Genomic DNA, 13,835 nt, shown 5'->3' on the forward strand with positions numbered 1-13,835 from the left:
GCTGCTACTAAGTGTTGATAATGGAAAGAGTGAATCTTTGTTGGTATGGTGCCAATCAAGTGGGCTGCATAGTCCTTGATGTTAAGCTACTTGAGTATTGTTGGAGCTGCACTCATTCAGGCAATTGAGTATTACAACACACTCCTGACTTGTACCTTGTAGTTGGTGGACAGGCTTTGGGGAGTCGGGATGGGAATTACTCGCTGCAGTACTCCTAGCCTCTGAGCTGCTCTTGCAGCCACTGTGTTTATGTGGTAAGCCCAGTTGAGTTTTTGATCAATGGTAAGCCCCCAGGATGTTGATCTGGAAAATTCAGTGATGGTAACTCCATTGAATGTCAAGGTGGTGGTTAGATAGTCATTCTTGGCATTTGTGTGGCATGAATGTTACTTGTCACTTTTCATGTCAAGCCTGGATATTGAGCTTTACTTGAAAAAAAACTGCTCTCCTGAATGCTATTGAAATAAAAATGTCAACTCAATCACATTTTCAGAAGTCCAGTATCTTTCCGGTCAGATGCTCCAACATTCTATGACTGATTAATGTGGTTTAAAATGAGAGGTAGTGAGCTAAATGTCAATAATTTCAGTTGATCATTGAACATCACTCGCTAACAAGTATGATTGCCCACCTAGGATATTCCATCTCATTGTTCTGCGGATCCTTGCGTATCTGATCTTAGAGCTACATCTCCAACCACAGGTTTTTTTCTGGAGTTGGAGTTGGTCCTAGACCTTGAGATTGTTGACGTTCCTTTCTCTGGTTTCTTTTCTGTACTCTCTCTCGCCATTAGGTGCTTGGAGAATTGTATTCCTTCACACAGGAATTTCCTCCAAGTCCGTTTCTTCTGAACGATAGCCTTCTAGAAAAGCATGTACAGATGGAGAAGTACCTACTTGTTCCCAGGTTTGATCCATTCCATCTTATGGTAATAAGTAAATAATCTTGCTACATCTTTTAATCACAGGCCTCGGAGCAGGGGGAAGACGGTTATTGAGGATGAAGACAGTATGGATGGATTGGAGGCAACAGAAAATGCAATGGAAACAGGTAAAAATTTACTTATCCTGATAAGTTGAGTTTAAAATAATGTTTTCTTAACAAGTTGCATGTTAGGCTTGGAATTTGCCAGTAAAACTGGAAAATGTCAAACTTTTTTCTTCAAGTTGAAGCTCATTCAAAGTAGCTTCATTACAGAGCAGTTCTCCATCAAATGTTTTAAGTTGGAATAAAGCAAAGAACTGTGGATCTGGAGATCTGAAACAAACAGAAATTGCTAGAAAAAATTTCAGTAGTTCTGGCAGCATCCATGCAGAGAAAAGAGTTTCAAGTCTGTGATCCTTCTTCAGAACAGACTTTTCTTCTGAATAGAGGTCACAGGACTCTGTTTACAAAGTTTTAAACTATTTACTGTCCACAGTGTGCTAATCTAATAGATACTGAAGATATAAACTAATTGGAGCAGAAAATGTTGAGTGGATTGATTAAGTGTTTTGATAGACTGATTAAAAAAAAGACTACTTTGGATTGCAAGTGACTAATCAATTTTTTTATTTGAGAGCGCAGAAAGGATTAGCTGATTGTTATTTATATTGGAAAAAGAAAAGCTTTGGCAAAGAACCAACGTTGAAAGTCAGCATAACTTGTATACAAACAGAAAAATTATTTGTAGAAAAGGGAAAACAACTTCTCTACCATCTATTTTAAATTATACCATGTCTCTCCAACCAAAGGACCCATGCTGCTGTTCTACTATCATTTTGGGTTAAAATCCTGGAGTTTCTTAATCATCACAATTGTGGGTGCACCATCACTGTGTTCAAACTGGATGCCTACTAGTACCATCACCTTGACAACCAGAGATGGGCAATGTTCTCAAAATAGGCATTACATTTCTCATGTCAGCTTGAAGAATGCTGAATACCTTCCAAAAGCTATTGTTAAATTGCATCCACGAGCATGTGAATGTTTCTAATTCTTACAAACACTGTATTGCTCAGTGGACTGTTATTCATTGTGAAAGCTAAAATGTTGCAATTTATTGAAGGCACAATAAATGTTATACTTCTCAGATATCTCTTGTGTGTATTGACTGTAAGATATAGGAACAAAATTAGGTCATTTGGCCCATCGAGCTTGTTCCACCATTCGATCCTGACTGATACGTTTCTCTATCCCATTCTTTGACCTCCCTATAACCCTTGATCCGCCTAGGGTGGCACAGTGGCTCACAGCACCAGGGACCCGGGTTTGATTCTAGCTTTGGGCAACTGTCTGTGTTGAGTTTGCACACTTTCCCTGTGTCTTGTGGCTTTCCTCTGGGCGCTCTGGTTTCCTCCCACAATCCAGAGGTGTGCAGGTTAGGTGAAGTGGCCATGCTAAATTGCCAATAGTGTTCATGGGAGATGCATTAGTCCGGGGTAAATGTAGAGCAACAGGTTTGGGGAATGGGTCTGGGAGGGTCGGTGTGGACTTGTTGGGCCGAAGGGCCTGTTTACACACCCTAGGAGTTCCCAACAATTCTTCTAATCAAGAATCTGTCTTAAAAACCCTCAAAAACTTGGCCTCCACAGACTTCCATGGCAATGTGTTCCAGTGTTTCACTGCTGTCTAGCTGTAGAAATCCCTCATTATCTCAGTTCTGAATAGTTGTTCCTTCACTCTGAGGCTGCGCTCTTTGGAACTAGTCTTTCTTCTACTTAGTGGAAGCGTCTTCTCCATGTCCATTCTATCCAGGCCAAATCTCTTCTCCTTCCCTCCCAAATCATCCATCTAAAATCCATCCCGAACAGAGCCAGAGTCCTCAACTCCTCCTCATGTGACAAGCCCTTCATCCTTGGGATCACTCTTGTAAACCTCCTGTGATCCTCTTCCAAGGCTAGTGCATCCTTACTTAGGTATGTGGCCCAAAACTGCTCTCAATATTCCAAGTGTGATATGAACTAGAGCCTTATACAGCCTCAGCAGTACGTCCCTGCTCTTGTGTTCTAGACTTCTTGAAACAAATGCTTAACATTGCATTTGCCTTCCTAACTGCCAGTTTAAACCTGCATTTAATCATGGGAAAATCTTGAACTAGAGCTCCCAATTCCCTTTGTGCTTCAGATTTCTAAAGCCTTTTCCCATTTAGAAAATAGTCCAGTCTTCCTTCGAAAGTGCATAACCTCACTTTCCCACATTGTATTCCATCTGCCACTTTCTTGCTCACTCTCCTAACCTGTTCAGATTCTTCTGCAGCCTCTCTGCTTTCTCAACACTATCTGTCCAGCATGATAAATACACACTGAGAGAAAAATGAAAAAATACTAGACAGTCAGCATGGCTTGAGTGTTTCTGTAGATGGGCATTTCTCAGATTACAGACAGGTTGCAAGTGGCATTCCCTAGGCACCTCCATAGGCTGTTGGGACCCTTGCTTTTACTGATTATATAAATGATTAAGTGATAGGTGTTGAGGGCAGAATCTAAATTTGTAGATGATTCAAAGCTACAAGAGAATACTGAATTGCGAGGATGATGCTGAGCAACTTCAGAGGGATATTGACAGGTTGGCCAAATGGGAGACGCCTGGAAAATACATTGCAATGCAGAGAAATGTGGGTTAATGCTTTTTGTGGGAGAAAGAGAGAAAAAGGCACGAAGATTTACTTTGAGGGGAGAACAGAAACAGAGGGACTTTAGGGTTGGAGTGCATAATTCCCTAAAGTGGCTAGGCAAATTGAGACAGTTGTTAAGAAGGCTTGTAGGATTCTTGGGTTTAATGATAGAGGTATTGTGTGTACAAACAAGGAAATGATGCCACCTTCTAAAAGTCATTGGTCAGACTGCATTTGGAGTATTGTGTTCAGTTCTGGGCATCCCGTTTATGGAAAGATTAAAAAGCCCAGGAGGTACTTCAAAGGAGATTTACTGGAATGGTATGAGGCTTGAGGGATTTTAAATACATGGAAAGTTGAAAGAAATTGGGCTCATTCTCCTTGGACAGGGAAGATTAAAGGGTGACTAATTGAGATGTTCAAAATTATGAACAATTTTGACGGTAAAAAAATGTTCTTTTTCTGCTAATTGGTATGTCAGGAACTAGGGTCACAATTTCAAGACTGTCAGCAAGAGAAACTTGAATTTCTCTTGAGTGAGATGAGAAACTTTACTGAGGGTTGTTAGGATTTGGAATGTGCTGCCTGGGAGACTGGTGGAGATGGGTTCCATAGGAGATTTCAAAAGAGAGTTGAATGTATAGTTGAAAATGATATTAGAGGGCCACAAAGTAGCTCCTTTGTGACATGTCTCAAAACTCCAGTTACTACTTGGGCATTTCATACAACAGTTCAGTTATCCAAACTTGTGAATTCAAAAGCATGCACAAAGGTTTACCAGGATGCTGCCTGGACTGGAAGACTTGTCTTACAAGAGAGGTTGACTAAGCTGGGACTTTTCATTCTGGAAAAGAGGAGGAAGAGAGGTGACCTGATCGAAGTATACAAGGTAATAAGAGGCATGGATAGAGTTGATAGCCAGAGACTTTTTTCCCAGGGCAGGATTGACTGGCATGAGGGGTTTTAAGATATTAGGAGAAGAGTATAGAGGGGACTTCAGAGGAAGATTCTTTATGTGAATGCATGGAATGTGTTGCCAGTAGTAGTGGTGGAAGCAAAGTTATTAAGAACATTTAAGCGACTGCTGGACATGCACATGGACAGCAGTGAATTGAGGGGTGCGTAGTAAGGTTATTTTGTTTTAGATTAGGGTTAATCCTCAGCACAACATCATGGGCCGAAAGGCCTGTTCTGTGCTGTACTTTGATATTCTGTGTTCTAGACCATTTGTAAGTGATGAATTTTGAGGAGATAGAGCTCGCGAATGGGATTGGCTGGGTAGGTCTATCGGGAGATGGAACAGGCATGATTGAATAGCTTCCTTCTATACTGTAAAATTTGATTCCAAGGTAAAAAGGGACTGTGAATTGATATTGCATGCAAAATTGGATATGTCTGGTCGTGTGAATTCTAACTGTATTACCTAGCCATGTTAACCTATATTTGTGTCTGGAGCGCAGTGCTATGAATCACAAGGAACTCAATTACTGTGCTGAAGCAAAGGTTGAATGGAGCATGGCTGTTGAAGAATTTTAGGGTGTAGGTTTGCTCGCTGAGCCGTAGGTTTGATATCCGTACGTTTCATTACCTGGCTAGGTAACATCATCAGTGGCGACCTCCCAAGTGAAGCGAAGCTGTTGTCTCCTGCTTTCTATTTGTATGTATAAACATATAAATAGAAAGCAGGAGACAACAGCTTCGCTTCACTTGGAGGTCGCCACTGATGATGTTACCTAGCCAGGTAATGAAATGTCTGGATATCAAACCTACAGCTCAGCGAGCAAGCCTACACACTAAACCTCAACCTGAGCTACAAACCTTGTTGAAGAATTTGTTAATGAAGTGAGTATTCTTGTATATTTTATAATTTAAAAAGACTAGTGGGTGGCACTTTATCTTTGCAGTATTGTTTGGATGAACTGGTTGAAGAAGTTCATTGAGAGTTGGCAGGTTATGCTGTAGTTATACAGGGCATTGGTAAGCCCGCACCAGGAATACTTATGAAATGTTGCTCTCTTTCTTATGGAAGGATGTTAATGTATTGGAAGTAGTTCAGAGAAGGCTTAATAGACTAATACCTGGAATGTGATAATTGCCTTATGAAATAAGGCTTACAGGCTAGGCCTGCTTCCTCTGAAATTTAATGGCCCTAGGAATAGTGGATGCATTAGTGGTCACCTTCCAAGATTCCATAGATTGCAGGACCAGACCCTGCAGAATGGAGAGTAGCTAATGCAATCTCTATATTTTTCAGAAGTGAGGCAAAAAGAATGTTGGGAATTATAAGACTAGTCAGCTTGATGTCAGTAGTGAGGAAATTAATATCAAAAAGATTAGAGCCACACAGCAGGGCAACAAGCCATTTGGCCCATCATGTTTATGCTGATCAACAAACACTAATCCCATTTACCTGCATTTGGTGTATAGCCTCCTATGCCCTGACATTTTAAGTGCTCATCCAGATTAGATGAGATTACTTAGTGTAGAAACAGGCCCTTCGGCCCAACAAGTCCACACCGGCCTGCGGAAGCGCAACCCACCCAGACCCATTCCCCTACATTTATCCCTTCACCTAACGCTATGGGCAATTAAGCATGGCCAATTCACCTAACCTGCACATTTTTGGACTGTGGGAGGAAACCGGAGCACCCGGAGGAAACCCACGCAGACACGGGGAGAATGTGCAAACTCCACACAGTCAGTCGCCTGAGGCGGGATACTTCTGTAAAATTATAAGAGTTCTTGCCTCTACCACACACACACTCAGACAGCACGTTCCATATTGACTGACCCTCTGGATGAAAAAAAAATTCTCAGATCTCTTCTTTCTTACTTCTAAACTTAAACTTATGCCTCCGAGTTTTAGATACACCTTCCATGGGGAGGAGATTGTCAATGTCTACCCCATCTGTGCCCCTCATAACTTTGCATACCTCAACCAGGTGCTCCCCCTTGGCCGCCTCTGCTCCAAAGAAAACAAAACCATCCTCTCCAGTCTCTTCCCATAACTAAGACTTTTCATCCTAGACAACATCCTGGTAAATCTCCTCTACAGCCTCACCAGAGCAGTCACATCCTTCCAACAATGTGAAGACCAGACTTGCCCACAGTATTCCATCTGTGACCGAACCGATATTTTAAGTATCTGTAACAAGACTTCTTTACTCCTGTATTCAATGCCCCACCTAATAAAAACAAGCAATCCTATATGCTTACTTCACTACCTGATCTACCTGTACTGACACCTTCAGGGATCTATGGACTTGTTTCATAGGTCTCTTTGTTTCTTAATACTCACTAGGGAATCACCATATATTGTGTATTCTTCTTGAAATAACTCCCCAGAAGCTGGTGTCCTGTCACCAAGTCATCCTTTCTTCATATATGGAGAGTCCTTGACGTTGATCCAGCTCCGTCAAAGCCAGCTCTCAGAATGAACGTGAAGTCTGGCACTCATGTTTTTATCTGTCAGCCAGGGCTCCCTGATTGGACCAGATTAACATGTCCAATCACTCTGAGGTCCATCTGGCTGACCTTGTTACAATCACTACACTTTCTTAATTAGACTTCCAAAAATGCATCGCCTCACACTTATCAGGTTTAAGTTCCATCTGCCATAGTGCTGCACAATTTAGCAGCTGATCAATATCAGACAGTAACCTGAGACCATCCTGTTCACTGTCAAGAACATTAACACCAATTTTCATGTCATCTGCGAACTTACTAGTCAAAGTCTACATTCACATCCAATTCCTTAATGTACATAAGAAATAGCAAGGGTCTGAATCCTGTGGTGTATATCATTAGTCACAGGCTTCCAGTTGCAAAATAAACACTCCTCCATCATCACTCTTTGCCTCCTATCTGAAAGGGAAGTTTGGATCCACTTTGCTAACTTGCCTTGGATCTTAAGGGCTCTTACTTTTTGGGTCAGCCTTTTATGTGGGATCTTGTCAAAGGCTTTACTGAGTTCCATGTAAACCATACCAACTGCACTACCCTCATCGATATATTTAGTCACCTTTTCAAAAAAGTTAAGTTAGTCAGACAGGATTCCCCTCTCTAAAATTTGTGCTGACTATCCCGAATCAATACCTGCCTTTCCAAGTGTTGATTAACCCTGTCCTTCCGAAATTGTTTTTCATTAATTCCCCTAACAATTACATCAGACTATCTGGCGTAATTACCTGACTTATTCCTGCTGTCCATCTTGAACAAAGGAATCACATTAGCTATCCTCCAGTAATCTAGCACTTTGCCAGGGACCCAGAAATCTCCTCCTTGACTGGAATACATCTCATCACACCCTAGGACTTTATACACCTTTATGCCCCCTAAAACACCCAATGCCACCTCCTTAGTAATCTTAGTCTCCTTTGGAACCCTATCATCCGAACTGAAATCCCACCTTCGATGTCTTTCTCTTCTGTGAAGTATTTATTTAAGACTTCACCCACATCCACTGGCTCCATTTACAGAATGCCATTTTGGTTTCTAATAGGTTCTACTGGTATCTTGGTAATCCTTTTACTCTTAACATACTTTTTAAAAAAAAGACTTTGATGGATGGGATCAAGGAAAGCTCAAAGATATTTCAAGGCTGATGGAAAAGGATAGACCAGATCTAAAAGTTGAAGTTCTAAATTGGAGAAAGGCCAATTTTGATGGTGTTAGGCAAAAACTTTAGAAAGCTGATTGGGGGCAGATGTTCGCAGGTAAAGGGACGGCTGGAAAATGGGAAGCCTTCAGAAATGAAATAGTGAGAATCCAGAGAAATTATATTCCTGTTAGGGTGAAAGGAAAGGCTGGTAGGTATAGGGAATGCTGGATGACTAAAAAATTGAGGGTTTGGTTAAGAAAAAGAAGGAAGCATATGTAAGGTATAGACAGGATAGATCAAGTGAATCCTTAGAAGAATATAAAGGCAGCAGGAGTATACTAAAGAGGGCAAAAAGGGGACATGAGATTTCTTTGGCAAATAGAATTAAGGAGAATCCAAAGGGTTTTTACAAATACATGAAGGACAAAAGGGTAACTAGGGAGAGAATAGGGCCCCTCAAAAGATCAACAAGGAGGCCTTTGTGTGGAGCCACAGAAAATGGGGGAGATACTAAGTGAGTATTTTGCATCATATTTACTGTGGTAAAGGATATGGAAGATATAGTCTGTAGGGAAATAGCTGGTGACATCTTGCAAAATGTCCATATTACGGAGGAGGAAGTGCTGGATGTCTTGAAATGGGTAAAGGTGGATAAAACCCCAGGACCTGATCAGGTATACCCGAGAACTCTGTGGGAAGCTAGAGAAGTGATTGCTGGGCCTCTTGCTGAGATATTTGTATCATCGATAGTCACGGGTGAGGTGCTGGAAGACTGGAGGTTGGCAAACATAGTGCCAATGTTTAAGAAGGGTAGTAAAGACAAGCCAGGAACTACAGACCAGTGAGCTTGACATCAGTGGTGGGCAAGTTGTTGGAGGGAATCCTGAGGGACAGGATGTACATGTATTTGGAAAGGCAAGGACTGATTTAGGGATCGTCAACATGGTTTTGTGCGTGGGAAATCATGTCTCACAAACTTGATTGAGTTTTTTGAGGAAGTAACAAAGAGGATTGATAAGGGCAGAGCGGTAGATGTGATCTATATGGACTTCAGTAAAGTGTTCGACAAGTTTCCCCATTCGAGACTGATTAGCAAGGTTAGATCTCCTGGATTATAGGAAGAACTAGTCATTTGGATACAGAACTGGCTCAAAGGTAGAAGACAGAGGGTGGTGGTGGAGGGTTATTTTTCAGACTGAAGGCCTGTGACCAGTGGAGTGTCACAAGGATTGGCACTGGGTCCTCTACTTTTTGTCATTTACGTAAATGATTTGGATGCGAGCATAAAAGGTACAGTTAGTAAGTTTGCAGATGACACCAAAGTTGGAGGTGTAGTGGACAGCAAAGAGGGTTACCTGAGATTACAACAGGATCTGGACCAGATGGGCCAGTGAGCTAAGAAGAGGCAGATGGAGTTTAATTCAAATAAATGCAAGGTGCTGCATTTTGGGAAAGCAAATCTTAGCAGGACTTATACGTTTAATGCTAAGGTCCTAGGGAGTGTTGCTGAACAAAGACCTTGGCGTGCAGGTTCCTAGCTCCTTGAAAGTGGAATCCCAGGTAGATAGGATAGTGAAGGTGGCGTTTGGTATGCTTTCCTTTATTAGTCAGTATTGAGTGCAGGAGTTGGGAGGTCATGTTGCGGCTGTACAGGACATTGGTTAGGCCACTGTTGGAATATTGCATGCAATTCTGGTCTCCTTCATATCTGAAAGATGTTGTGAAACTTGAAAGGGTTCAGAAAAGATTTTCAAGGATGTTGCCAGGGTTGGAGTATTTGAGCTATAGGGGGAGGCTGAATGGGCTGGGGCTGTTTTCCCTGGAGCGTCGGAGGCTGAGGGATGACCTTAGAGGTTTACAAAATTATAAGGGGCATGGATAGGGTAAATAGACAAAGTCTTTTCTCTGGGGTGGGGAGTCCAGAACTAGAAGGCATAGGTTTAGGGTGAGAGGGGAAAGATATAAAAGAGACCTTAGGGGCAACTTTTTCACATAGAGGCTGGTGCGTGTATGGAATGAGCTGCCAGAGGAAGTGGTGGAGGCTGGTACAATTGCAACATTTAAGAGGCATTTGGATGGATTTATGAATAGGAAGGGTTTGGAGGGATATGGGCCGGGTGCTGGCAGGTGGGACTAGATTGGGTTGGGATATGTGGTTTGCATGGACGGGTTAGACCGAAGGGTCTGTTTCCGTGCTGTACATCTCTGACTATCTTTGGCCTACTAATTTTCTTTTTAAGCATCTTCCCACACACTCCGCACTCTGTTTTAAACGTGATGCAACTCACACATGCTTCCTCCTCTTCCTTTAAGAACTCTTGATATCCTTAGACATCCTTAAGAGAACATGCTGACCCTGAGGTCATACTGTACAATGTTTTGAAAGGCTCCCATTCCCAAACATTAACTTTACTGCAAGTAGCTGCTCCTGGTCTGTTTGCCAGATTCTGTTTTAATGGTATTGAAGTTGGCCTTCTCCCACTTCAGATACTTCTGAACCATCCTTACATCTTTTCATAATGACTTTGAAACTGAGTTATGATCGCTATTCCCAAAATGCTCATCCACTGAAACTTCAACTACTTGACCAGCCTAATTTCTTCAGATTAGGTATAATGTACTGACACACACAATTGTCCCGCATGCACTTGAAAAATTTCATCCCGTCTAATCCTTTCAGACTAGGGTGTTTCCAGTGAACGTTAGCAAATTTGAAATTCCCTACAAATATAACCTATGTTTCTTGCACCTATCAGTGATATTTACTTCGATAATCCCCTCTTCAATCTCCCTCTGACTGTAGTAGTATAATCCTAGCAAGGTACGCGCCTCTATTTTATTTCTAAGCTCTACCTGGATGGCCTCATTTGGACACCATGTGAGGATGTGCTCCTTCATTAATGCAGTGATGATTTCCTTTATCAGTAACACTCTCTCACTCCCAACTCCCACACCCTGCATTATGCCTGAAACTTCTGTACCTTGAAATGTTGAGCTGTCACTCCTTCAACCATGTGTCAGTGATTGTAACATTATATTTCCAAGTGCTGATCAGTGCTTTAAGTTCACCTGTTTACCAGTCAAGCTCCTTACATTAAAATAGATACAATTTAACCTTCTTGACCTCCCATATTCCTTATCCTGCCCATGTCATCTCCAACTACTAGACTCTGTTCTAGCATTCCTGTTGTATCTGATTGGACCTGGCTTCTGGCTTTACATCTACTCTGTGCTGCCTCCCCCACTAGATCAGTTTAGCACTTCCCCAACAGCAAATTGAGTGGCCTTTATTTCAAAGGGAATGGAATATAAAATGTGTAGGGTTTTGTTACAACTGTGCATGGCATTAGTTAGACCACAGCTGGAATACTGTGACTAGTTTTGGACCCCTTATCTCAGGAAAGAGAGATTGGCATTGGATACAGTCCAAAGAAAGTTCTCTTGTCTAATAGAAAGTATGGAGGGATGTCTAATGAGAAGAGCTTTGGAATGTAGAATAATGAGAGACAACCTTATTGGAACATGATTCTTTGCGGTCTTGACAGATTGATGTGGAAAGGCTGTTTCCTTTTGTGGGAGAATAGAGGACTAGAGAGCATAATTGAAGAATGTGGGTGGCGTGTTTAGGACCAAGATGAGAAATATTTTCACCCTGTAGTGAATCTGTGGACCTCTTTCCTGCTAAGGGTTGTTGAGGCTGTCATTAAGTATGTTCAAGGCTGAAAGTGATTTTTAATTAGCAAGGGCGCCAGCATTAATGGGGAAAAGGCAGGAAAGTGGAATTGAGCATTATCAGATCTGCCGTGATCTCATTGAATTGTGGAGCAGACATTATAGACTGGCTGGCCTCCTGTTTCAATGTTTTATGGTCATCGAAAATTCTGCTGTGGCCTAACTACTCCAAATCCAGTTTACCCATCACCCTCTGCTTGCTGACTTAGATTGAGGCACTGGAGGAGCCAAAGTTTGTTTTCCGGCTGCAGAATTCTTCTGAGGTATTTGTGTTCTTTTACATTTGACCTTCTGAGGTAGCCCCTCTTTTTTTTTCGTGACATTGTCACTGCACAAGTAATCATTAGCCCAGGCTTGTCCCTGGGAACACAGGTTTGAATCCCACCACATAAATAGGATCCAAATTCAATTAAAATTTGGAATAGAATACTAGTCAGTAAAGGCAGCCATGAAACTATTATCCAATGTCATAAAAATCCATCTGTTTCATGGATCTCCTTTTAAGGAAGAAAATCTTGCCTTAAGTGGTCTGATGCACACATGACTCTGGATCTTAAAAATGCCATCTGAAATGGGTTAGTATGCCAATCAGTTTAAAGGCAATTAGAGATGGGCAACAAATGCTTACCTTGTCAGTGATGCCTGCAACCCATGAAAGAATTAATTTTAACACTTCTAATAGCAGCCAATTTTTAACAGGGAGAATTGATTCCATTCTTCCACTTTTCCACTGGTCACTGATATGAAACAGTGATTTTATCAGTTATGTTTTTATCAGATTATGTATAGTTCAGCATCAGAAACAAGTCAGTCAGGTTCCTTAACTTTTATAAAAAAAAACATTTGTAAACAATCTTACCTAATCCAAGATTTAAATATTAGTGACAAAAGGATTAAACTGTGCAAATTTATACAAATTACCTTTTTTTTTTGAAAACAAGGACACAGACCTCCAAGTCAGAAGAAAAATATAAAACCTCTGCAGAGTATTACCCTAATGTTGCTTGGCCAAGTAACATTGTATTTCAGAAAACAATTAATTACAGGATGTCTGAGATGGTAGTCTGTAGCCCAAGTCACATTACATATACAGGCTGTTGTCATTTGGATTTCTTTCTGGATCAGATATTGCTGGCTGAATTCTTTCAGTCATGAGATTGAGAATTAATTTTACTGTAAGAATTCCACTTGCTGTGATGAGGCCTTCTGATAACTTTTCAACACTCTCACTTGAGTGTTTTCTGAGAAAGCGAGAGGGGGTAAAGGCTGTCGTCCCTGAAGCCAGTTATCTGTCTGACTATTGAAATCCAATAGCTTAATTACAGTGACAAACTGGATCATGTGACCTGTCTGAAAACATTGTAGATTCACTCCAGTCAAGTGGCTTGAGTTCTCTGAATACAATAATTTTCCATCCTGCAGCCAATCTATTTTGCTTAGCAAAATATACTTTCCAAAAAGTTTAAAATATAGCTTTACTGTATATCCGGTCAATGGTATTTTAAATGAGAGTTTCAGATAATAGTGAGCAATGCACAGCCATGTTTTCAGTTCCCTGGGTCCTCAAGTTTTGAATTCTGAACTTCTCCACACCTCGAACTCTTCCTCCTTTAAGATATTCATTAAAACCTCTTTAATAAAATCTTTAATCATCTGCCCTAAACTCGTGTATTGTGTAGCTTGATGTAACTATTTGTCATACTCTTCTGTGTAGTACCTGGCATATTTACCAAGCTAAATGTGCTGTATAAAAACAAGCTGTACTTGTTTTTGAGAAGGGTTTGAGGTTGTCATTATTCCTTAGCTTGACCTTGCTTTATAATGACTTGTTGGGCTAAGAAGAAAATTTAAAATAAAACATTAGTCTGAAGAAGACGCCAGTTGATTTTCCAAAATAAATACAACAGG

General features: G+C 41.1%; 1 protein-coding gene across 1 annotated transcript in view; it reads left to right on the forward strand.

Moving 5' to 3' along the window:
- The window catches only part of kmt2ca (lysine (K)-specific methyltransferase 2Ca), a 403,624-nt gene that overhangs the window by 158,915 nt on the left and 230,874 nt on the right, over positions 1–13,835 (forward strand). Inside the window, exon 3 of the mRNA XM_087987768.1 lies at positions 968–1,050. Coding sequence (XP_087843894.1) covers positions 968–1,050 — 83 coding nt within the window. The remainder of the gene's footprint in view (positions 1–967; positions 1,051–13,835) is intronic.

Source organism: Chiloscyllium plagiosum, unplaced genomic scaffold (assembly GCF_037043375.1).
Source record: "Chiloscyllium plagiosum isolate Xiang-an unplaced genomic scaffold, Cpla_swu_hap1 HiC_scaffold_5, whole genome shotgun sequence".
In the NCBI taxonomy this organism is placed as follows: Eukaryota; Metazoa; Chordata; class Chondrichthyes; order Orectolobiformes; family Hemiscylliidae; genus Chiloscyllium; species Chiloscyllium plagiosum.